The sequence below is a fragment of the Triturus cristatus genome, chromosome 12 (genome assembly GCF_964204655.1).
Source record: "Triturus cristatus chromosome 12, aTriCri1.1, whole genome shotgun sequence".
NCBI classification, from domain to species: Eukaryota; Metazoa; Chordata; class Amphibia; order Caudata; family Salamandridae; genus Triturus; species Triturus cristatus.
This window is the reverse complement of record NC_140595.1, coordinates 578511400-578538356: the sequence shown is the minus strand read 5'-3', so window position 1 is coordinate 578538356 and position 26957 is coordinate 578511400. Positions and strand designations below refer to the sequence as shown.

The 26957-nt window shown below is 46.0% G+C and overlaps 1 protein-coding gene across 3 annotated transcripts in view; it reads left to right on the top strand.

The window, feature by feature from the left end:
* The window catches only part of ZNF507 (zinc finger protein 507), a 162241-nt gene that overhangs the window by 110214 nt on the left and 25070 nt on the right, over positions 1-26957 (top strand). For all 3 annotated transcript variants that reach the window (XM_085639080.1, XM_085639082.1, XM_085639081.1), the window contains exon 3: positions 16013-16124. In XM_085639080.1, coding sequence (XP_085495206.1) covers positions 16013-16124 — 112 coding nt within the window. The remainder of the gene's footprint in view (positions 1-16012; positions 16125-26957) is intronic.

The window sequence follows — 26957 nt, the reverse complement described above, 5'->3', positions numbered from 1 at the left end:
CTGATGAGGGGGGAGAGCAGCGGAGGGAGACCTGCCCTACTCGGTGCGTCAAACTGCGACTATTTGGCAACAATTTGTAGAAAAGGTGCTGAAACCTGCTCCCTTCCATAGAGCTACCCATTTGGATACTGGCTCCACTCAGAGACATGAATGCCCATATGTCCTTTGAGGCCTGGAGGGAGGGCGGATGTGAGATCTTCATGGATCTCTACCCAAATGAGACGTTCCTAACATACGAACAAGCCTGTGAGCGTTTCGCGCTTGGCCAGGATCACTTCCTACAATATAGGGGGATCCAAGACATAGTGAAAATTACCTGGCCTCAATATCCAGACATTCCGCAGCCAACAAATACCCTAGATGTGATCCTTACTTGTGGTTCTGGCCGCAGACAGATATCTATCCTTTATAAGGCCATGAGATAGGATTAGACGGTCCAGCCCCCGTTGCAGCATGGGAGAGGGACCTGAATATGCAAATAGAGGACAGTACTTGGACTGCTATCTGCAAACTTACACACACAACCTCCAGCAACACCAGGTTTAAACTGATCCACTATAACTTACTACACTGCACCTACATTACCCCGGCAAAGCTACGACACATCTCACATAACAATGATGGTAGGTGCCCCAGGTGTGGTGCACAGGAGGCAGACTTTATACATCTGGTGTGGGCGTGAGGTTCTGGACTTTTTAAGAGTCCAGAGGTGTCAGAGAAACAACACCCAAAGACCCCTGAGTTCCTTCCTGCCTTGGTGCACAAATAAACAGAGACACGGGCTTCTCGATGGTGGCGTCAAAGACCAAGGTTTATTTACTGCAGGGACACAGAAGTCATAGGAACCACACAGAGGCAGAATCTACGAGACTGTTCAAATTGCAAGAAGTGGGTTGCTCCTTAAATGTCTTTAGGCAACATTACACGAATATTTCTCATGCCCAACCCGGTATCTAAAACAGACAATAAACATACATCAAACAATAATTAGTCGTAGGTTTTCGGTATTCGATCAAGTCTCTTTGTCAGTTTTCCATTCTTTGCCCGATCCTCCCCATCATAAAAATCGTATCCTCCCCATTGTAAAAGCCCAGAAGGAGAGGAGCAGAGCCAGGTGCAAGGGATAGAAAAGTAGGATAAGAGGTGTTTATGGATCGTAAACGGGCATGGCTACCGTATTCGGCCTCTCAATCAGGACAATGGACACGAGAACCAGTATAGCAGGATTGGCCTCAGGCAGGGGAGGCAGCTTGATTCTGCCTGGTCACGCAGCGTCAGCTTTTCTCGGGGTTTGAGCTTACGTGTCCTTAACGAGGTGATTCTGCCGGGGTCATCGCTCGTCCATTGACTATGTGAGGGCAAGAAACAAAATGGATGCCGTATCTAAAATGGATGTCATGATTTAGCAACAGAATGCCCTATTTCTCAGTGAATTCATGCTCGTTGCGCAGCGAAAACACTGTCATGCATATAATGGATCATTTACGGTTCATTGGTACTAAAATCGTGCCAGTACTACGATACCGAATACACGGGTTCGGATCGCTACAGAACCTCAGACCGTCCTTTTGCCCTTACATAGGCAATAGCTCACTCTATATCAGAGTCCATCTCTATGTTCATCAGGTCGCTGATATGTTGTTGGAGCATTATTCTATCTCGTGGCGTATCTTCAAAAACAGGTGGTCTTCTTACGCATGTTGAAACACAAAGGCCACACAAGGCAGGACCACACTGAACAATGAGACAGCATGAGAATAAAAATACCAATGCAACACCAGTGACTATCAGAACCTTCCATCCCCATGCAGATAACAGGCTCCAGAACCATCCCATTAGTGACCAGTTACCTTCCTCTCCATGAATAGAGTCAGAGATTTTGTGTAACTTAGAAATAGCCTTATATACCGTTGGCGCATTATCTGGGATAAAAACACAGCAACTCGATTAGATCATCTTACATACCCCACCTCGATCTGCAAGTAATACATCAAGGACCATACGATTCTGTAATGTCATGAGGCGATCCGCTTGAAGCTCAGCTGTCAGGTTACTAAGGGCACCCGCAGTTTCGGTAATAGTGGATTCAACTACCCGTGTTAGTTGACGTAAGTTTCTGCTGTTGGCCATAGGCCCCCAGAACGGAAGGAAACCTTTGAAGAAGTCTCCTGCCTCTTGGCCAGCAGTATCTTCCTTATTGAAAACACCTCTCACAACTCTAGTTTTGTGATAATCCGGTGCAGCAGTGTATGTCGGAGACAACAGTTGAGCGATATAACATGAGCCTGAAAAGTCAGCAGGCAGCCATGTATATGCTCTGTCTTGGCAAACAAAATAGGTGCCCTTAGCAGCTAAAAATGCAGGGGAAGACTGTGACGGGAAAACGTATGTTTCGGTACAGTCGCTCTTCCCTAGTCGAGCTTTCGGATTCCTCCCATTTCCTTGCAAACAGACCTGACCTTGGTGGGGTACGACCCAGATCGGAGTCGAGCTTTTACGTTTGTTCTCACCCAAAGTAATGCCATATTCCGTAACGTTCCAACCCATGTAAACTCGCAATTCATCCTTGGGAATAAACGGAGTGTTATTGACGTCTCTAACCATGTCAGTAATTCCCTTTACCAAGGCTCTATTAGCGGAGTTATACCTAGTGGAACGTGGAGGTCGTGGGGGATAGGTCTCTAGGGCATAGGCGAACATGGTCTGAAATGCCCAGAATGATCCATTATAACTAAAGGGCAGAACCAGATAAGGGATACCCTTGTCCATGGTATGTGGTATCAAGCCACACACCCAGCAGTTTGTTGTGTTAACCACTAGTTGATGTTGGTGCAAGAGCTGAATGAAAGTGTTATTTATAAACTCGGAGCGTCGAGCTTGCTCATGGGCAGGAAAAGGATGGAAATAATGAAGAGAAACAACAGTCGGAGAAACAGAAACATGGGGAGTTACTGTAGATGTAACAGGTGCAAAGATCAATTGAATAACAAAAATGATTCCGCCTACCAGAGTTATTAAAACAATCAGAAGTGTCAGAGCACATTGCATTAGAAAACATTTGCTATACAATATTTCATATAGTTTTGTCTTGCGAGCATTTATGACGTAAGCCCGTCGCAGTTCAGGAAGCTCCATCTTCTACAACCGTTCGCAACGGATGGTTTGTACCTGTTAAAAAATTGCCTCTGTCTACCCTGGGAGTTCCCAAAATAAACAGAAGAAACCGACCTTGTGTCTGGTTCCCTGCAAGTTAAAACAAGGCACACGTTACGACCCTACGGTAACCCAGATGGCAAGGTGAGGGAACAACAAAAACAAAAAAAGGATAAAAATTATAGAGCGAACTTCCTGACTGAATGGAATGCGATAAGATCAAAACAGTTTTCAAATCGAAAGGTAATTATGCAATGTCATTGGTTCATAGAATGAGAACGTAGGTTATATCTGTATTTCCCGGGTCTTGTCTGATCTTGAAACAATTGTTCTATAGGTACAGTAATGTTCGAGTCCACAGGTGACGAATGTTCGCCTTGTATGACACTCTGTTCAGGGTTCGAAAACATAGTTCCTGGTGAGGTATCAGAGTTCTGTGTTTCAGTTCGTTTGTCCGTTATGTACTCTGCATCACTGAAGGGAATGAGCCTAGGAACAGGTTCTGTCTCGGATGCACCAAATCCCTGTCTAACCCAGTTGTCGTAGGGGAGTGGGATAGGGACACGCTTCGTATGGCTAGCGTGCACCCAATTCTTCCTTCCAGCTAGGCGTACAGCAGTTCTTGTTGCCAGGAGCACTTGGAACGGGCCCACGAATCTTGGCTGGAGGTTCTGGGTTCGTTCAAAATTCCGCACCACAACTTGATCACCGGGTTTCAATGTGTGGCCTGGACTCTCTGGCTGTTTAGGCAAGGATTCGAATACCTGTTGATGAATAAGGCTCAATTTAGCAGTCAGATCAAAAAGGTAATCAATCAACATAGGATATTCGATCTGTTTGAATTCCCTTGGCCTAGGGACTCCCCAAACATTAGCAGGACGACCGAACACAATCTCATATGGGCTAAGCCCTACTCGAGAGTGTACAGTCGCTCTGGTGGACAGTAAAGCTAAAGGCAGTGCGTCTGGCCAAGATAGACCAGTGGAAGCTTGAATTTTAGCAAGTTTCAGCTTCAAGGTACCATTGTACCCTTCAACCAAACCTGCTGATTGTGGGTGATTCGCACTGTGGAATTTCTGGACGATTCCCAGACCTGCACACACACACTTCATAACTTTCCCTACAAACTCACTTCCATTGTCCGACCAAACAATCCGTGGCATACCATATCTGGGGAAGTACTCTTTGAGGAGGATTTTGGCAGTGGACATAGCAGTGTTATCCTTTAATGGATATGCCTCAATCCATCTTGAAAAGGCACAGACTACCACTAGGACATATTTAAGATTGTTACACCTGTCCATGTGGATAAAATCCAACTGAATCACTTCAAAGGGACAAGAAGGGGGAGCAAAATGACCAGTTGGGGTTGGGGTTCCCTTGCCAGGATTATGCATCAGGCATATCATACAATTTTTCACCACTCTTTCCGCACATTTAGTAATTCCATCATTCTTCCATACTGGAGCTAACAGTTTACAGATCCCTTTCGAACTAATGTGCGCCGATCCATGCGCCATCGTGACTACCGCAAGCACATACGCATCAGGTAACATCCAACGTTGATGTTCAGACAGATCAACCCAACATCCACTCGAATCCATTTTACCCGTTTTCTCCCTCCATGCATTTTTCTCATTTTCAGTTGCTTCATTCTGGATTGCCTTCACACTTTCAATCGTATTCTCACACATTCCTGATTCAGCAATCCATCTTGTAGACGTTTCAACGTACATTCGGCTCATCATGTTCTTGGCCGTCTCTTTGGCGACCTCATCAGCAAACGCATTCCCACGGCCAACATCATCCGTAATCTTTCGATGTGCACTGCACTTCACAATCGCAACTTCATTCGGTAGGGTCAGAGATTCCAATAGATCACTGACTAACTGTCCATGTTGGATCTTAGTCCCATGGGACGTGAGAAAACCTCTTTCTTTCCACAGACGTACAAAGCTATGTGCTACGCCAAAGGCGTATTGGCTATCAGTAAACACATTCACTCTCTTTCCCTCAGCTAAAACACACGCTCTTGTTAGTGCAATTAATTCTGCAGCCTGAGCAGAATTCTGACTCACTCTTGCGGTCTCCACAATCGTACTCGAAGTCGTAACTGCATACGCGGCCGTCACATCACCATTCTGTAGTTTAAAGCATGACCCATCGACGTACAAAGTGCCATCTGGATCTAGTAACGGAGTATCTTTTAAGTCAATCCTACCTTTTGTCTCTTCCTCAGTTCTAAAACAACAATCATGAGGCTCTGAATCACTCGACTCTTGGGTAGTCGGCAACAGCGTTGCTGGATTCAATATGTTGCATCGCTTGATCTGAATGTGACTTGCCAAAAGTGTCAGCTCATAGCCTGATAGTCTAGCACTGGTGAGGTGCTGAGTTTTCGTTCGATTCAAGAGTGTATCCACAGCATGTGGAACCATGACTACTAACATGTTGTTCATGACTAGTCCAGCAGACTGTCGAATAGACAATGCAGCTGCTGCTGTAGCTCTCAAACAACTTGGCAATGCTCTGGCTACCGGATCTAATGTGGATGAAAAATACGCACAAGGTCGCTGTTTGTCACCAAATTGTTGCGTCAAGACACTCAATGCACAACCTTCTCTTTCATGGACATATAGTGTAAACGGCTTACTGTAGTCAGGAGTACCCAACACAGGAGCTGAACACAGCGCATCACGTAAGTCGGAGAAGCTCTGTTGACATTCATCCGACCATGGCAAAGGGCTCGGAACACCTTTTCCAGTCAGGGCTACCAATGGTTTTGCCATGAGAGAAAAATTTGGGATCCATTGTCTGCAGTATGACGTAATACCCAAAAACGCACGCACTTCTTTCTGTGTGCTTGGTACAGTCATCTGTGAAATTGCTTTGATTCTCTCTGGGGTCAACCTTCTTCCCTCCTTTGACAAAAGATGACCTAAGGAGGTCACTTCTTGGCAACAATATTGCAGTTTAGAAGGGGAAACCTTGTGATGTAAGTCGGACAAATGACGTAATAAAGAAATTGTAGCTGTTTTGCAAGTTTCCTTGTCATCAGCAGCCAGTAAAAGATCATCTACGTATTGGATCAGAACAACACCAGGAGGAAGTACAAGAGCATCTAATTGACTTTTCAATGCTTGGCTGTAAATTGAAGGGCTCTCACAATAACCTTGTGGAGCGCGCTTGAACCTGAAACTGCGACCTCCTAAGGAGAAACCAAAAATGTCTCTACTTTCCTCGGCTATCGGAATGCTGAAAAAGGCATTCTTCAAATCGATCACTGTAAACCATGAGGCTGAGGCAGGAATCAACGTCAATAATGCAGTGATATCTGGTACCACAGGAAACTGCGGAATCACTATTTTGTTAACCTCTCTGAGGTCAATCACAAATCTGTATATTGGAGGTTTGGAAGGGTCCGTGCGTTTTAAAATCGGCAGAACAGGACTATTGCAGACATTTCCTCTAGTTTCCTCTATCACATCTTTCTGTATTAAGTCTTTCACGATCAGTAAAAGTGCACGTTCACCTTCATTTGAAATCCGATACTGTGGGATTCGTGGGAATCTAACATTCGCTTTCAGACTTACCACATAAGGGGGAATTTCCAAAAGGCCTACGTCGTTAGGACCAGTCGCCCAAAGAGTATCAGGGAGAGACCGCAGCTCCGGTGGGAGCTTATCCATCGACATGTACATTGGAGAAATGACTCTCTTGCCTAATGTGAGCTGTACTCCCGAAGGAGAACAGTACAGTGTCGCATGCAGGCGTTTCAACAGATCTAAACCAAGCAGATTCTCATTACAACCGGTTGTTAGGATAAGGGGTGCTTCTAGTTCGCATGGCCCAACAGAGATTGACAAAGGACTAGAAACAGGATTGTGAACAGGGGCGCCTGAGAAACCTACTGAAGTGTTCGTTAAGCCAGACAAAGGTGCGCCAGGGAGTTTCGCATGCATAATTGAACTTTTTGCCGCACCAGTATCCAACAGAAACGGTTCGACCACGCCTGATGTAACTACTGCGACATAAGGTCCACTCTGATCAACTGGAACTGATACTACTCCCTCTCTTTGCCTGTGGCTGTCCTAGTAATCACTTCTCTGAATCTCTTCATTATTTTCGTAGTAATCCTCAACATGATACTGTGAAGATCTACCTAGTTGCGTAGGTTGTACATTCCGCTGATCGAAATAATTTGATGGGCGATCAACTTGTGGAGTCATTGTACCACGTCCTCTACCGCTAGGAGCTTGCATAAACCCACCATTACCTCTCTGAGCTGGGACACCACTGGTCTGCGCGTGGAGTATTGGAAACTCGTTCTTATAATGGCCCTCCTTTTTACAATAGGCACACTGATTCCATGCTAACTGTTGTCGAGGGAATCCATAATTAAATCTTTGGGACGTCCCTTGTTGGAATTGTGGTTGTTGCTGAAACTGGGGTCGCTGCTGTGATTCTGACTGATTCGGGCGAGGCGGATACGCTTGTTGCAATAGTACTTTAGTCTTCAAATCTTTTGTCTTCTTTTCTGACTTTTCCTTTTCTTCTTTCTCTCTATTCTCGTAATACTGAGCAGTTCCGAGTATCTGTGCTGTCGTCGACACTGCCCATGCACTCTCAGAATCCTTTAACTTGTTACTAAGCTCAGGTAGTAAATTAAACACGAACTTGTCGACAAACAACCTCTGACCTCCCTCAGTACTCCTATCTTGCCCACTGTGATCTACGAAGGTCTCTTCAAATCTAGTGAAGAAGTCAGAGACGCTTTCGTCCTTCTTTTGCTTGCATGCTGATAGTTTATCCCAATTTACCCGTAACGCTGGCATCAGCGTTTTCATTAGGTTAATTATTCTGCCAGGTAAAGCAGCAATCAGAGGCTCAGGTTTAGCACCACCAACTTGTTGCGCGTCTGCCGCTATAATAGCTGGCCAATCACCCCCCAGGGCGACTGGGTGGTTCTCTTGCCGAATCTTGGCCCATATAGGTTGTGGCACTACATTGCCAAATAGCATTTCAATGTCTGCCAAATTCATGACACACCCTTGAACTGTCTGCGTTAACTCTTTATAATAACCAGCAGGATTTTTACGCGGGTCCGGCAACGCTTGTTTTACTGCTAATACTTCGGCCCGCTTCCAAGGGATGTGTATCCACACTCTATGGAAATGTGCCGGAGCAGCTGCAATACCATTAGCCGCATCAGCTTGGACTGCATCGCGCCATATGGGTGGAACTTCCCTCCTCGGATATTGACCTCGTCTTTTCCTAGTAATCGGTGAACCATCAGAGGCCCTTGGTGCTCGAAGAGGGGAATCATCCCTATAAGCTAAAATCAGTTCTATCGCTTCCCTTACTTCTGAACCTATCACCATTCCTGCGGCAAACTTTTGCTGAACATTTATCAAATCAGAGGGGACGGAATCTAAGTCATCATCATCCCATTCCTCACGCACAAGAGAACACATCACGTCAAAAACATAACGTTGAGTTGGTTCATTCCATTGCATAAAGGTATCTAACACTCTTCGTGCGTCATACTTCGCAGCTTTCGACATCCACCTAAGAGCTGTCGAATCTAACATTTCTCGTTCCTGGGGACCAGGAAGCTGGCTACGTCTCTGTGTAGAGTCAGAAACGGGGGTCCCAATTAAAGACCTGTAGAGAGGAGTTAAGATATTAGTTACAGAATCGGTTATTTTCCGACGAACAGAAAGCGGAGTCAGAATGTTTACAGGGTTCGGGAACAGGGCAGCTGGAGCAGATGAAATAGTAAGGGTGGGAGTAGTAGGTAAAGCAGTTTGCGAAACGACAGGCAAAGGCGGAATAGGCGACCCAGGAAGAGGGGGTGCCGAGGGAACATTAACCACGGGAAGGACAGGAGCTGGAATCAGAGGAAGTTGAGCACCTATTCCAGGCTGACCAGCAGCTGGCTGTACAACAGGTAGTAACTGTGGTGCTGTAATACCCTGTGCATACGGTGGAGGTGATCTCAACAGGTAAGACAACAGAGGATCCTTTTCATGGTCCTCTATCGGCTTAGCAGGACAAGATGGCAATACAGGGTAACATTTATCAATCGCCAAATTATGTTTTCTATTCGCCATCTCCATTGCTTTCTCAGTCTCGTTGACATGCAACTGCCTAGCAGACTCCATTAAAGTCAACCCTTTCTCTTTCTGTTCCTTCTTCGTCTTCCTAATTTCTCTCTGTTTGGCTTCTTTACGCCACACGCGAAAAGAATCAAACATTGCCGGCCGGGCTTTCTTTTTAAACAACTTCATTTCTAGATTGTCTAGAATTTCAACTTCAAAGCTACCATGCGGTGGCCAACTAAGGACACCATCTTTTCTGGTATAACGGACCCATACTTCATTATAAGCAATAGGACCTACACCATGTTTACAATAGAGCTCATATGTAGGAGTTCCAATAGGAGGAACCGAACATGAATCCTCCAACCGGGAATCCCCGTTGCAACTTAACCAGGACATGAAACAATTACTACTGTTAGTCATTATAAACTAAGGACAAATTCCAACCAAAATGCGCAAAGAACTTAGGCCTACCAAATGAACCAATACCAAGACAAAGATTATCTTAACAAGAGCAACCAATGATAATCTACGAATTCAAAAACAAACGTATCCAGAGAGCAAAACAAGAGCAACAAAGCACAACCAGACTGAGCGCAACCCACTTAATACTTAACTGAAATATGGAAGACGTCACCAAGGAGAACCCGTCTACGTCTCGCCGTACTAAGGTCTGCACCTCGGGTCCAAGACAGGGCGACAGTCAGGGCAGCGGTCTTCTGTAGCCGTCTGGGAACGGGAACCCTCGTGGAAGAGATCGTCGGGCCACTTTTACGACATACAGGGATCGATGAAGCGGGGTACCTCCCTCCGGAATCTTCACACGAAGCTCCTCGAACTTTTCAGGCTTGGACCGGTACCGGATGACGTCGCCCCACGTTGGGTGCCAATTTGAGGTTCTGGACTTTTTAAGAGTCCAGAGGTGTCAGGGAAACAACACCCAAAGACCCCTGAGTTCCTTCCTGCCTTGGTGCACAAATAAACAGAGACACGGGCTTCTCGATGGTGGCGTCAAAGACCAAGGTTTATTTACTGCAGGGACACAGAAGTCATAGGAACCACACAGAGGCAGAATCTACGAGACTGTTCAAATTGCAAGAAGTGGGTTGCTCCTTAAATACACGAAATATGTCTTTAGGCAACATTACACGAATATTTCTCATGCCCAACCCGGTATCTAAAACAGACAATAAACATACATCAAACAATAATTAGTCGTAGGTTTTCGGTATTCGATCAAGTCTCTTTGTCAGTTTTCCATTCTTTGCCCGATCCTCCCCATCATAAAAATCGTATCCTCCCCATTGTAAAAGCCCAGAAGGAGAGGAGCAGAGCCAGGTGCAAGGGATAGAAAAGTAGGATAAGAGGTGTTTTTGGATCGTAAACGTGCATGGCTACCGTATTCGGCCTCTCAATCAGAACAATGGACACGAGAACCAGTATAGCAGGATTGGCCTCAGGCAGGGGAGGCAGCTTGATTCTGCCTGGTCACGCAGCGTCAGCCTTTCTCGGGGTTTGAGCTTACGTGTCCTTAACGAGGTGATTCTGCCGGGGTCATCGCTCGTCCATTGACTATGTGAGGGCAAGAAACAAAATGGATGCCGTATCTAAAATGGATGTCATGATTTAGCAACAGAATGCCCTATTACTCAGTGAATTCATGCTCGTTGCGCAGCGAAAACACTGTCATGCATATAATGGATCATTTACGGTTCATTGGTACTAAAATCGTGCCAGTACTACGATACCGAATACACGGGTTCGGATCGCTACAGAACCTCAGGCGTGCCCTGAGAGGCGGCAGGTCTAGACGCAGGTGATAGAAAAGGTGCGAACTAGCGCGTCTTCCCATACGAGAAGAGCCAATCCAATGTTTGCTAGCGCATGCGCGTAAAACTAAAAAACACCTTATAAGTTGCTGCAACTCATGGTGGTGCTGGTCAGACGTAGGATAGCTATAAATTGGATGGGGCAGAGAAGCATGGATATACCTACATGGCTGTGAGATGTTATGGAATGGACCCTAGCGGAAGAAACACACATGAAATTAACTCGCCAGGATGATAATCTACAGGCAGATCTTATGGAATGGCGTGAGCGGTGTAGCTTGGCCTTCAACTCCGGGATGGAGGGGAGTGAGAATAGTGATACCAGCGCTCAGTGGGACCGGCTCAGATGCGGGGGATGACCGGGCTGGGGAGGTCTCAGAGGGTCTAGTGCAATGATTGCCCCCCATTGATTATAGTGAATTTTGATGACGCCTATAATGTATTTCTCATTGTCAAGTATACCACAGCCTTTATTTGGGACGGTGTTGTGATCAAGCTTGGGGTTATGCACGAAATATCAATGATCTATTATTTGCTGTAATGTTGATTGTTTTTTAACCTATAAAAACTGAAAAATAAAGTTTAAAAAAAAAACATTGCCTGTACAGTAAGGTGGGCTGCACACAGGAGACCAACTCATAGGTAGCATGAGAGCTACCAGTAGCCCGCGAGCTACTCGTTGGAGAAGAAAATGTCCTCACCTATGTAAGTTGATGTTTGTGTGTATGTATTTTTAATATTTATAGATTGTGCTGTTCACCCATGGGCTTTTGATGCTGTAGAATACGCCTCCATAGTGTTTACAACAGGCATTATGGTGGTTAAAGCCATGTTTTCAGAAACCACTTAAATTTCAATAACCATGTCTCTTTATTAAGATCTGTTGGGAAAGTATTCCATAGCCTTGCTGCCACCACTGAGAATGCTCATCCACCTGTGTGCTTTTCCACAAAGGCTGGATCTTTCAAAGTGGCAGAGGAGATTGTATGCAGAAGTTGAATGGAACAACTGGAAGCGGAATGTAACTTATGAACTGGGCATGAAAGTTCATATTTACTGCACTCTGACGCAGAAGCCACTGGAATGCCACTGGGCTACCCACGTTTAGCTTATTTTTTTAAAAAAAGAGTATTAACTGGTGTAGGAAACTGGGCTTTTTTATTGCTGTTGTCCCCCTACTTCTTGCCCCCTTTTTAGCTACTAGATGCTAGTTTACAACTCGGCATGGTAACCAGACCTCAGTGCTTGTACTCTCTTTCCTTTAAAACAAGGTATGTCTGATTTTTAGGTTTTGGCTTAACACAGCTTGCACTGTCTCTTCGAGACATGCTGTATCTACTTTGTGGGCATCAGCCCTCCCATAGGCTTCCCATTTACTTGCTCCATTGTCGCTGTCTTATTCTATCTCCTAATTTGTCCATGGCATTCATTTGTCATGCCTCTTGCTGTGTTTACCACTCCCCAAGAGCAGGGTCTATGAATACACTGGAAACCAATTAACATCTGTTTAGGAACTCCTTTTGTCTTTAATCTGGAGCACTTGATACAAGTGCTTGTGGTTTACTGCTGTAAACAGGACTATAAATCTCGTTCTTATCTCACATTTGCTGTGCATTCTCTGACTGACGTCTGTTTTTATTTTGTTCATACTCTTTGGTCTCTACTTGCAAGTCTTTTAAAATGTGTATCGTTTTGATTGGAGTTTTTGGAGAATGACATGCTGATTTCACATTGTAAGTACTACATGTGAGATTAAGGTGACTAGAGGGTAGGCGAACAATGGGTTCCCTAGCCTCTTTTTTTATTTTTAAATTTGTCGGGCCAATTTTGGTTTTGAGTAGCCTGTACTTACTTTAATGGACCTTGGGTGTAACTAACTCCTCAAACCATTGGCTTCTTTAGCTCCGTAACCTTCAGCCATTGGCATGAGACATTGTCAGGCTCATCTTTGATCATCTCACCATTCTTCTCTTGTCCGTTTCACTGTATCCTCCAGTAGAATTTAAGGGAGACTGTTTTTAGGTCAAAGCTTACCAGACAGCACATCTGTCTAGTTTGCTAACAACATCTTTGGGACATTCAGAAGGGTTCCTTGGTAATGCATTCCACCCATTGCTTACCATTATTTTAGTGGTTTGTAACTCAGATTTGTTTGGGTAATCACGAGTACGGTGTATGTGGTGGTGAGAGGTGAAATCTTCCTACAGAGGCAAGAGCATACGATTTTGGAACTGTGCTTTATTCGAATCACCCATATCAGGTGGGAATAGTGGGCGAATGAGATGTTGAAAGGTGGGGGGGGATGTGGGAGGCGAGGGAGGTTTCCAAAAGTATTTAAAGAAGAGCTTGGTTGCCTGAATGGATTCACACCATGGTATTATGTGAGGGAAGTGTGAAGCCAGAAGTGCAATAAGGCAGAAATGTGACCCTCATTTTGAGAGAAGAGTTGAAACGTCATTGTGAAGGGATGGTCATAGGACCTCTTAAGGCCTCAGATTGGTTGTGTTGTTGCTTCGGTCTGCAAACCAGAACTTAAGATAAGAATGTGTCTTGATTTACGTGGTCTGATTGAAGTTAGGTGGATAAGGCACCCTCTCCCCATCGTTTCTGAGATTTTTACTGCATGGGGCGGAGGGGGTGAAGGTATTTACAACACATGACTTGTCGAACACTTCATGCCAAACAATTCTGCTTCCACAGTCGCATTGCACCTTAGAACATATAAAGCCTAACAATTTTTAAGAATACCTTGCTGATTTGCTTATGTCTCGGCTGTTTTTTCAGCACGCATTGCACAAGTTATTGTTAGGTATTCCTGGAGTTTAGTGTTTTCAGGATGATATCTTTATACATGGGTCGAACATGAGTTAACATGACAGAGTGGTGTGACCAGAACTGAGCAGCGTGATGTAATCAGAATTGATAGTGAGGATAAAGGAGTGCAAGTTTGAGGTGGTGGTAGATTGGAATCTTGAACATGTTTTATCTGGTTTTGGGATTCGACCAAAGATTAAGTAGGTGGAGGCTATAGATAATGCTCCAAATCCAGTCAACTATATAGTTCTATTGCACAGAATTTCTTGATCATTTTGTTGACAGAATCCAAGTATTGAGGCTGTAGTTTTGAAACTATCTGATACCACAGACAAGATGATTATTTACATTGATGCTAGTACATATGGATTAGGGCTGTGATGATGCAGAAGAAAAATGCTGCGAAAGGCTGATCGCTTTAGCGTCGAGGACCTCCGGAGCTGCCGAGAGCAGCCACTCACTAGTGGGGAAGAATGTTCTGGGGTGTTGCTGGGAGTACATCAGTTCCATACATAGATACTGTATGTGACCTTTGAAATAATGACAGACCACAAACTTTTGATTACAATTTTTAGTGGGAAGAGTATAGGTAGAACCCACCCTACGTATAGCAATGGGGTTCAACTGGTTACAGGAGTATACATTTGGTTTTAATATTTCTTTCTTCGAAAATTACAATTAAAATTGCCTAACTGGCTTTCCAATAAAAGGCGAGGAAGATTAAATAGATGAGGATTGGGTAGTAGCTGGTATGGAATTTGTTAATAATGGAGCATTAACCAAAGAAGAGTAGTTGGATGGTATTGGTGTGGATGAGGAATTGATGAAGCTGAAGAAATATTGAGCAATTAGCTGGCCTCCTGTACTGGAGAGGAAGGTGTGCTATAAAGTATAATTTGGTTTTGCCTGAATTGTCAGATAAGGATAGGATTGTTCTTAGGGCACGCAAGTTGGAGGTGCCAGCATCTCTTAGCTGAAGATTAAATACAGATATTGCAAAAAGGTCATGGTCGTACGACCTCTGTGACGAGAAGAAATGGGTGTAATGTTTGGTGGTCTGACATGGATCCAGGTATTGATAGATTTGTCAGAAATTGGATGGCTTGTGTTATGAGTGATAAGGCTCGGGTAGTCAGTGAGATGCTGTTTTTACTGACTATCCTCCGAGAGCATGAGACATAGCAGGGCCATATTGTTTGGGCAGGGCATCTGACTGCATTTATGTGGTTAGTTTTCAATTTTATTAGCAAAATCAAACAGTGATTTGCTTACTGTAATATTGTAGCTCTATCCTTCAAACCCCAGGTTCAGGCCACTTCTGCTACCTGTTTCGGGATTTTAAAATAACTAAGGAAGTCTCTGAAATATCTACCTCTTGACACCCGAAAAAGGATTGCACATGCACTAGTAACCTCCAGGTTGGATTAAGCCAATGTACTCTTACTTGGGAGCCCCTCTGAATCTGCTGACCCGGCTTCAGCGTGTACGGAATGCCAGAGCTCAGCTCATCTTGAACATCCCAAAAAGACATTCTATTAGGCAAGGTCTCACACGATTGCTTTAACTACCGGTTAAAGCCAGAATCAAATTTAAAACCCTCATGATGACACAGAGAGCATTCCATCAGAAGGGCCCGAATTACATTCAAGACAAGTTGAAAACAAATCTATCTTCTGGGGCACTCCGCTCATCCAAACATAACTTACTGTGAGTTACTAAAAATCGGAAAGTAAAATCTGGGGGCAGATCTTTTTCCCTTCTGGACCACTACCTCTGGAATGCACTACCACTTTACCTTCGTACCATCACCAGCAAAAGTCGGTTCAAGTCTCATCTAAAGATCGTTCTGTTTAGTGAGTTAGGACCTTGTCCTTACTCAAAGCCCCAGGACACTTCTTATGAAGCAGCAGTCGCAGTACACAAATGACCATTCATTTCATTCATCGTAGTTGTTTCTTTTTTCCCTCTTTTCATGCCATAAGATTTAGAAGTTGGCTCTATTCTATTGTTGAGACGCACAGAACTGATCTCCAGATAAATTAGGGTTTGTATGTTTAAAAGAAAGCAAAATTTAAGAGTGACTTTACCTGATCGTCTTTAGTTTGTGTCTTTCAGAGCCAGCTGAGAAACCATGAGCGAGACCAGCACAGTCTTCAGGATGCCATCTCAGGGGCTAGTGAATCGTCACCTGCTTGTAATGATGCAGAGGGTAAAAGTGCTTCTGAAGGTAAAGGTACATTTTAGAAACCTAGTTGGTGCATTGTAAACCCTGCTGCCAATGCTGTGCTCGCATTCATTAAGATGGTTTTTGGGAACCCATTAAACAATGTTAAATGTGGTTTGAGATCTATAAATACGTGGAAGGTCAGCATTACTGTATTGTACTCTCATTCCTAATGATGCCTCAGTGAAGTTTTCATTTAGCCTTTTCTTCCACTTCCTCCACTGTTTATAACCTCATTGAATGATTTATGGTGTTTATGTATACGTCATGAAAGGGTGTCACTAGGATGACCTCCTGATATATACAGTTGATTAATTCTTTCATGCCTACACTAACAAAACAAGCACTGATAAAGCCAATAGGTCTCAGCAATCGGAGAGCTATTGTCAATGTCTTTTAGCCTTGTTGACTAGCAGCACGGCTACTGTTCAGCATGGCTGAAAGTCATGGAAAAAAAGCTCTATTACGCAGCCAGCGCTGGCCACGTCATTGCACTAATCTTTCATGGCACTACTCTTTATGTGCTGTCTAGCCGACACCTAAAAAGTGGATTGAGCTAGTGGGCAGGGCAGTGAGAAGGGGTAAGAGCAGCAATGTCTGCCCACAGCTTCTTGATCCTTTTTTCTGTGGGAAAGAGGGCAAGATGAGCAATAAATATATAAATCATCCAAGAACATACCACTTATTCCAGTATTATTCAGTTGTTAATCATTAGGCATTCAGGTGCACTTTGGGTCTCCTAGCGTAGGGAAAAACATACACTTTGGGACTCCTAGTATAGTGAAAAAAGCTTGTATAAAATGTACCTGGAGGCCTACTGGGCGGTGTGGCTTGCGTGGATGTCACCACTTTGTTATTGAAAATGACATGCAGTTTTGATATTAGTTTAAAAACTCAATTTCCTCGCATTTCTGTGCCAAAAAGCACAGGAATTTGTGGCAAACAGCAACATTCACACCATTAGTTTACCAACGCTTCTACCAATAAAACCAGTACCTCGCATGGGTCGGCTTACTGTAACTATCATAATCAGGCCAAATTTGTGACAATGTGAATTCAACATAGTTTTTTTTGTCTTTAGTCTAATAGTGTCCAGGTTGTAGGTATTCCAAGAGCCAACAGAGATGGTGAGTTTGTCTGACAGACAGAGATAGGTGGGTGGTGGGGTGCCACTTATAATGACTTTGTAGCTTAGGTTGCTGCCATTGAAGGTGGGGTGGGCCAACAAGGGAAGCTAATAGCATTCCTTTAGGCATATAGTCCTAGTCTTTCAGGCACATGATCAGACATAGACTGCATTGTGTAGGTTGCCTATTAAGGGTGCCATAGTAGAGACTGAGACGCTGCGAAACAGGGTAATGCAGCCATCCAGATGCAAGAGTTTGAGGGCTTGAAGGGGAGTTCTGAAGTCACTTTCTGAGTGGAACTTTTGCTTCCTCTCTTTTAGAGAAAGTTGGCACCCAAATTTCTTGGTTTTCATGGTGATGTGTTCTTTGAGGCTGGGGTCCTTGTACAGGGCGAATCAGAGTGACTCCGTGTTGGTGAACAATTGGGCTTCAAATCCAACCAGATTCATGCCATCAAGCAGGTTTAGACTGTTTGTTGCATGTTGTTGGATGGCATGTGGGAGGAAATTGGTTTGGTGGGGTTACACTTAAAAAAGGTGTTGGACATTTAGGACTGGGAGAGATGCAGGCTGTGCTTGAAGTGTGGATTGTCTAGAGTCAAGTTGACGTTAATGTAGAGTTGTGTGTTGTTATCACATTGAATACGTTTGGTGCTGTTGTCGGTAAGTTGAGTTTCAAGGGGTTCCATGTAGAAGTTGAAGATGAGGGAGAAATTAGATGGATCTTTGGTAGAATCCACAGGGAATAAGGAGCTTCTGGAGGTGTCTATATGTACAGATCAGTGTTGATTGTGACATTGGAAAAACTGGTGAATGATGTTGCTAGTGAATTCCATTTGAGATAGCAGTGTTGTGGATGAAGATAGGTTAGTCAAGGGTATCCAAAATGCCCTGAGTCAGGAAGTGGGGGGGGGCGGGGGGGGGGGGGGGGGTTATATTAATCTGTGTCGGGAGGGCAGCATCCATGATTTGTAAGGTAGCAAGGTAGCTGTTTACATACTGCTGCATGATCTGAAGCTAGATTGAAAGTCCCATAGGAGTAGACTGATGCTGATGTGATCTTTGAGTTGTGTGTAGATTGCATCATGCAAGTGTGTCAGCAAACAGCCAAAGGACAATAAATGTGCCTTTTATTCCTCAATCCCTATACACCTAGCTCCACTCCTCTTCTAACAGCCACTTACTTCTCCAGCTACCATGCTTCTAAAGAAAATGTTTGTCCATTCCACATTCTGCCCACTTGGGTTAATATGTATACCTTTTGGATTTTTTTTTTTTAAAAACCTTTATTTATACCAACATGGATCACAGCTATTCAGCCGACATCCCGGAGGTCCGACAGCATGATAAGAACAACACGTGAAAGGGTCCATGTCTATAGAACAGGAGTAACTAAGGTTTAGTTTTTAAATTAAACAAAAAAATGCAAAACAAAAGCAAGGCAGAGCATATAGTAAACATACGCAAGTTCGCAGTTGGGGCGAGGTCCCACTCCCATCCGCAGGTCAGTGCAACACACTAAAGGAGTGGGGGGGAAAGCATAGGTATGGACTCCAAGTTATAGTCAGTTTTACATCTAAAGTTGGAAATAGAGCTAGGGGGAAAGCTGCACATCGGGCGTTTCAGTAGCCGGGGGCACACAAATATCACCCCTATAGTGGTTCCATCGCCCCCATATCTTATGCCATTTCTTAGGGCGGCCTCGGGCACTGTACACCGTTTTCTCTCGGAACATGCCCCAGTCCATATTTTTCATCCATGTTACCAAGGTGGGGGGTCTCTGGGACCCCCACAGCTGCGCTATATCTCGCTTCAACACCATATTCCCCAGGGTCACCCATTGGGTCTGCGCGGCATCATAATCGGTGGGACCCCAGACATTCAGTAGGCAACGTCTTGCCTCCGGTAGCAGTGCGATACCCGTGACCTCTTCCATCACATCATGAATTTGTTTCCAGAACTTTGTGATCTCCCCACATTCTCAAATAATGTGTAGAAAGGGGCCCAACATCCCGCAGCCTCTCTTGCATAGGCCCTCTTCAGAAAACCCCATGTGGATCAGGCGGGGCCCCGTGACATAAACCCTGTGAAGTATCTTAAGCTGCACCAGCCTAAGTCTCGCCGGGATCGCAACCTCCTTCGGAGAGGAGATGGCATACTGCCAGTCCTCATCGTCCAGCTCGAGACCATCCCTAGTCCATTGGTCACGCACATCGAGGAGGAGATCTGTCCGAACGTTAACAAGCTTCTTGTAGATCAAGGAGATTGTACTCTCCGGCATATGGCCATCTAGAATCCTGTCCTCCAAAGGGGAGGACTCGGGCACGACCTCCCCCTCGGCAAAGACAGATAGCAGAGCATGACGCACCTGGGCATATCGAAAGTATTCAGTACCCCCTAATTCGTACTCCGTCTGCAGCGTCGCAAACGATTTCACCACACCCTTAGCCAGCAGATCCCCAACTCTAGAAATCCCAATTAGGTCCCACTTCTCGAACCCTTTCGTATGCCACAATTTCCCCAATTTATCGGATTTGAAAGGCGGAGTAGCCCGGGTAAGCCTGTCCTTCCAACCCAACGAATTTGTAACCGCCTTCCACACATGCACCGCCGTCTTAGTTGGCCCTGTGAGGGACCCATCCAGCGATTTGGAATACAGCGCCCTAAGATAATTACCCCCTCGCAACAACCATCGATCCATAGCAAAGCCAGGTTTCAACGCCGGACCATAAACACCGTGGTTAATCGCTCCCAACTGGGTAGCCCAGTAATATCTTCTGATGTCAGGGAGTGCAATCCCCCCGTCATACCATGGAAGGGTCAGCTTTGCAATAGCTATAAGCGGTCGACCATCCCACAACAGCGAGCGCTGGAGACTCTCCACCTCACGAAAATAACTGGCCGGAACTAATTCTAGGGTATTCTGTAAGGCATAGAGAAATCGGGGAAGAGACATCATTTTAAACAATGCGGCGCGGCCCAGGAGGGAGTGCGGCAGCCGCCGCCAACCCGCAACGTCCCGTCGCAAGCGTGACAACGGAGGAAGTAGGTTCTTCTCATAGCGGACAGATGGATCGGTGGAGATGTATATCCCTAAGTACAGAAAACCCTGCTGGGCAATCTGGATGGAGCAATTCCGCGGGACAATAGGGGTGTCTCCACTTAGAACATAGAGATGCGACTTTCCCCAGTTAATGGCAAGACCCGAGTTTCTACCAAAAGAATTCAAGACGTCACAGACCACGATGAGGGACTTCCTAGGTGAGGTCAGGTATAACAAAATGTCGTCCGCGTACAAAGAAATGCGGTCCTCGTGGTCTGGCGACCATCTGATCCCCTTTATGTCTGGCTGCCATCTAATCCATGCCGCCAGTGGTTCAAGGTCGAGAGCAAACAATAGTGGCGACAGAGGACAACCCTGCCGGGTGCCTCTCCCAAGCTCAAACGGATATGACGCCCTACCGTTTACCGCGACTTTAGCCAAAGGTTCCTCATAGAGTAGCCTAATCCAGCCTATAAAACCCGGGCCGAAACCAAATTTTGTCAAAGCTGCCCACAGGTACGGCCACTCCACAGTGTCGAAAGCCATCGTGGCATCAAGTGACGCCAAGATGGCCGACTCCCGCAGCGTCCCAACCCTCGCGAGCATGCCATGGAGTCGCCTGAGGTTCAACGCGGTGTTGCGGTGTGGGATAAAACCGGATTGATCCGGGTGGATCAAGTCCCCAATGACCCTTATCAAACGGTTAGCCAACAATTTGGTGACGATTTTTGGCTCAGCATTGAGTAGTGAAATCGGCCTATACGAGCCACATCTATTCCTGGGCTTGCCATCTTTGTGTATTACCACTATTGTCGCCAGACGTTGATCGAATGGGAAACACCCGTTCTCCCGCGCCTCTACAAACATATCTCGCAAGTGCGGGGCAATCTTATCCGGCCTGAGTTTATACAGCTCGATCGGTAAGCCATTCGGGCCCGAGGCCTTGCCCGGGCGTAGCGAGCGAATAGCAACTGCTACCTCTTCCGCTGTGATGTCACCATCAAGGTCTTCCCTGTCTATGTCCGAGAGACAAGGCAGGGCTATATCACGCAACAGTTCCTGCGAGTCTTCCTCCGGCCTGTCCGACACGGAAGCGTAGACCGAAATGTGTGTGGTGTATTTTCCGATGCGTAAATTGGCTGATTTCTACATTGAGACCACAGATGAAATCGGGTGCCATACCTCTGTAATTTTTAGAATGTTACACCCTTATATGACTGCCGAAAGATGATTTCCTTTATTCTGCTGTTTCCCCTGACACTGGCATTACGTGCCATATCCACGACTTTCTATTTTCTCTTCACGGTGGGGAGTGCCTACCTCCATTGACAACAATCGGGATGGTTTTGGTCCAGCGCCGAATTTGGGGCAGGCATCGCCTATACATTAATGATGTGTGCCCTCTACTGGGCACACACCATTTTTGCCATGGACTGTTGTCAAGTTTCATTGATGTCTTTTTTCTGTCAATCTTGGTTTGATGACCACGAGTAATTCAGCAGCTTTATCTCCAGTATGATCGACATTGTTTGGAGATATATTAATTTTAGGAATTTTATATTGTTTTAATATGGGTTTTGCCCGTTGTATGACAACTGAGATACTGTGTGCAGTTTTATTATCTCATTAACACCTAGCACATATGTAGCATTGTCTATAAGTGGATTATATGGTGGCGCGTGACTGAGCGCAACAACTGCCGATCTTTTTACTTTTTTTCTTTTTGGATTAGGCTCACATTCTGTTTTATTCGACGTACACACACGTACTGGTACTCTGAATTCGAATGAGAGCGTAGCCACTCCGCCTAGTTGTATCCCATTTTTTAAATCAGAGGAGACTCAGTGTTCTTCTCTTCCGGGGAGCTTTGGACGTCTTGCAAATTGAGGTGATGTGGTCTAGTGGTTGAAATTTACTGAGTCCATCAACAGTGTTTATACTTCCGGTACGCTTTTTCCGGATTCCCACCACCGGTCGGAGTGAGAAGCACCAGGACACGTACCCGTGTCGGAGAGACGTGAGTCACTTGGGCTGCCTTCTGAGCAGCTTTGTTACTATTTAGAGCTCAAATTGGTCGTTTGACGACGATTGTAGCTGAGTAATTTGGGACTTAGGATTAATTGGAGTTGGTGTGTTTTTTATCTTGGGTGTCTCTCCAGGTTGAGGTAGACAAGCACACGTGTCCCCCAGCGGTACTAAGAACCTTGTGATTTTGGAAAATGTAAGTTTTCTGTGAAGATGACATATGGTAAAGGTACACACGTGGTGTTTCAGATTGATAGGCCGAATGATATTGGTATATATATTGTTTTATCTGTTCTAGAGATTGAGATACTTTCGAAGGATCTGTAAACTACATAGTCTGCATGGACGTGACTCGCGGGGATAATTATCTCTTCTCTGTAGGTAAACCATGTCTATGTGTGGGACAAGCACATAGTGAGGGCTATCTGGGACCTAGAATCGATATTAAAAATAAATAAAATAATAAAATTTGTTTTTGGGCACTTTAGAGTGGCAATATTCAATAAGTATTTCAGGTGCTAGGTTTTCTATATTTCTTTTTTCACTTGCAGGATTGTAGACCATAGCTATATATGAAGTCCTTTATCTAAACAAGGCTGATTGAACGACTATCCGTGTTTCGATGGGACGCATGAGCATTACATATTTCTTGATATTTTAGATTACTGCCGGTCTTTTAGGTAAGATGTCGGGTCATGTTGTTTCTCTTTTATGTGGTACCGTGCGCTGTTTGGTCTTTTTTCATTCTGTATTGGTGTTTCAGTGGCAACATCAATTTGTGTCTACTGGGTACTTACCAGGTGTGGTGGTTTGTCAACACATGTTCTTGGGAATGACAGTGGTCTCTTCTATTGTTCTACACATGATCAACTGATAGGGCACTATTCACCAGTTGAGAATCTTTTCGTGACATTAGTCACCCTTGGGGGATCTATGGTGTCCTATCCCTCTTGTTTTCTGCTTTGCTTCCTTCGCACTCTCAGTGCGCTTGTGTCATGTTCAAGAATTGTAAAAAGAGATTGTATATCGTATTATGCCAATTATGTGTTTGTATTGTTTCCAGCCCTGAAGAGTCAGAGTGTGACCTTCTCTCTGACGAAACACGTGTCGGCTGGCTTTTTGTGTTCTCGCCTGATGACCCATGAAAGGATACACAAAAATTGTGAAGCATCAACATATTTCATGTCATACCAATGACACACAGACTCTGTGGAACCGATATCTGTATGAGTGCACGGGACTGTTGTTTCATGTTTTAAGTGTGGGTTTTCCCATACGGATTGAGGGCTTCCCCCTCCCTGTCAGCACCATACCTTACTGTCTTTTGTATTAATATTGCGTATATTGAATGTGTGCGCCATTTTCTTCCTGTACATAAAACCCTTGCTTTGTGGTATTTGACCGTACGGAAGTGGCCCGCGAAACACTGGGCTATCCCATCGGGATCGGTGACAGTGTCACCACCAACTGTCACTAGTTCAGGCACAACTCTATTCACTCGTTCTTTTTTGTCGAGCCACGCGATTAATTACCCAGCCTTGTCCCCTACGTCATACAATCGCCCTTGCTGCTCCCTGCTAAGAACCTTGGCCGCATTCGTCACCAGTGCCTTATATTCAGACTGTTTTAATCTCAGCTTGTGCAGTGTATCCGCCGTAACCTCATCTTCCAGAGCTGCCTCTAATACCGCTATCTCAGACTCAATCTGCCCCACCTCCGCGTCTCTCTGACGTTTGACATCCGCTATCAAGGAGAGAGCCTCCCCTCTCAGCACCGTTTTAAACGCTTCCCACAAAGACATCGCGGATTTAACCGAACCAAGATTTTCCAGGAAGTAGAGATCGACCGCTTTCAGCAACGCGCTACGAGTCCTAGGGTCACGGAAATACCAGGGGTTAATCGGAGCCACCCTACCCGACGCCCCCCGGCCAAAGTCCATACAAATCCACACCGGCGAGTGATCGGAGATGCCCCTAGCCATATGCCTAGCCTCGGACACCAATGAAGCCTGGGCAGCCAAAGTGAGAACATAATCTATTCTGGAGAGGCTACCGTGTGCCCCAGAGTGAAAAGTGTACTGCCGCTGAGTGGGATGCAGCAGCCTCCAGCAGTCAACCAGGCCTAGTGTATCAAGGCGGTCTGGGAGCCATCTCTGCGCCCCCCCGGGGTCTCTCGGCGGATGTCTGTCTAGTTGTCCGGAACCAACTGCATTAAAGTCACCACCCACCAACAGCACGCCCTCAGGGAGATCCAGCATAGCCCTCCCCAAGTCGGCAAACGTGGCGGTCTGCAGGCCAGGAGGGACATAAACAGAAACCAAAACCAGTGTTCTGCCCTCCCACCTCCCAGCAACAGCCACAAAGCGCCCCAACTCATCAACAGTAGTAGAATCAATCTCAAACGGCAGCGAGGCCCTAACAAGTATTCCAGCCCCCCGTGATCCCGAGGAAAACCCCGAGTGCGCAACAAATTTATAACCCTTTCTATTGAGTGCATGACACACATTTCCTATCAGGTGCGTCTCCTGCAGCAAGACTACGTCAGGAGAGCACCGCTTCAGAAACTGCAATACAATCCCACGCTTAATACGATCCCCCAAGCCGTTGACATTCCAACTAAGTATATTCAAACCCCTACCCCCCATCACGAAATAGTAAGAGATCCCCACCCCCCCAGAGAGCTGCACTTGAGCGAAAAAGACTTGCGTTGCGATACCTTGCAAAGAAAAAAACAACAACATCCACCCCAACAGACCCATACCACCCCCCTCCCTGCACCCCTGCATAAGCCTGAAGAGCCCCCCCAACTTGCAGTGTGCCTGTCGCCCTAGCAAAAACTAATCTACAAGAAGAAACCCCGTAGGAGGAAAGAGTTCCCATTGTACCCCCCGCCGCCCCCCGAAAAATAGCCATCAGAGAGAACGAAAATCAGCGAACCACTGTCCCGGGCATAGTCAGAATATTCGATCACCGGAGTCCTCACTCTTGTTCGTTCTGACCACGTGCTGCACCGCCAGCATGATCCCCACTAGTCCGCCGCTGAGGCAATGTGTCGAGCCATTCCCCGGCCATGTCCGGCAAGTCAAAGAAAAAGGTGCGCTCTTCGTACTCGACGTGCAACTTGGCTGGGAAGAGCATGGCGTACTTCAGACCCATCTCACGTAGCCTCCTCTTAACCCCCATGAAACTCTGCCGTTGCTTCTGCACCGCCTGGGTGAAGTCAGGATAAAAACTCACTGCAGTGTTCTGGAAGGTGACTGGTCCGGACACTCGTGATGCTTGTAGAATGGCGTCGCGGTCCCTGAAATTAAAGATCCTGGCAACAATCTGTCTCGGGGGGGCCCCCATCTTGGGCCTCCCTCCTGGGACTCTGTGGGCCCGCTCGACCGCAAAGAACTTGCTGAGGCCCTTGGGCGCCAGGTGATTAACCACCAAGTCCTCAACAAACAAATCCGCAGATTGCTCCTCCGATTTTTCCGGAACACCAACAATGCGCACGTTATTGCGTCGCGCCCGGCCTTCAAAATCCTCCATCTTGCGGGCAAAGAGGTCATTGGCAGTCCTCAGCGCGCGGACCTCTATTTGCAGGTCAGAGACGTCCCCCGCAAGGCTAGAGGTCTTTAGGTCCAACGATTTAACTCTCTCATTGGTTTTCCCCAGGTCAGCGCGAAGCAAGTTAACATCCACTGAGATAGTATCCACTTTGTGTGCCAGGGCCTCGAACTGTTGCCCAATGGAGGACTTCATCCCCTCAATGGCGCCCATGATGTCTTGCAGTGTCAATTCCGGGTCGGGGAGCGAACCATCTCTCGGTACTTCCTGCGGCCTTCCCGGTCCACTTGGCGATCCCTTTTGCTGGGCATAGCGATCCATATTGTTCGTTTGAACGTAGCCCCCTCGCCTGGTATTCTTGGGCTTCTGTTTTTCGGCTTCCGATTTGGCCGACATCCTCGACTCCGGAACAGTCAGCGTCAAAGACAAATCACTTAGCCAGCCAATTAATACGAGGTCCACTGTAGCCTAAACGCCCGATTCAGATCAAGGCATGGGCAGGTCGAGCTACAGGCGACCACTGCCCAAGGTACTCTCGGGCCAAGGCGCGCAGTTGCCGAGTAAACGAAAGTGAAAGTGAAGACAACACCCATCCGATGGTCTGCACCCCACACGGCCGCTGTTGTTCAATTATAGTCTGGGCCCAGGCCAACGCAAGACCCGTGCATCTCCCGGGGGTAGGCCACGAACTTCCACTTGTCACAACTTCGGTCCCCGGTGAGCGATTTCAGTCCGGATTACGACCTTAGCCTCAGCAATGGTTCGTCTCCAATTTGCCGGATATTTGACATAGCATGCGTTTCAGGATAGTTGCCGGAGGGCACGAGGGTCTCGGGAGCTCTGTGCTCACGCAGCCATCTTGGTCCCGCGCTAGGCTCCTCCCACCTTTTGGATTTTTAACTGACATGCACACTGATGCTGTAACTAGATGGCCTGATCATATCCGCCTAGGTGTCTAATCCTCTGATTGACTTTCCCAAGAGGCAAGAATGCAGTTGAAAGTGATCTACATCCATTAGAGCGTACACCAGAAGATTCCCTCTTATTTGGAGGGGAAATACAAAATCTCAGGGATGCTTGAAGTACTCCAT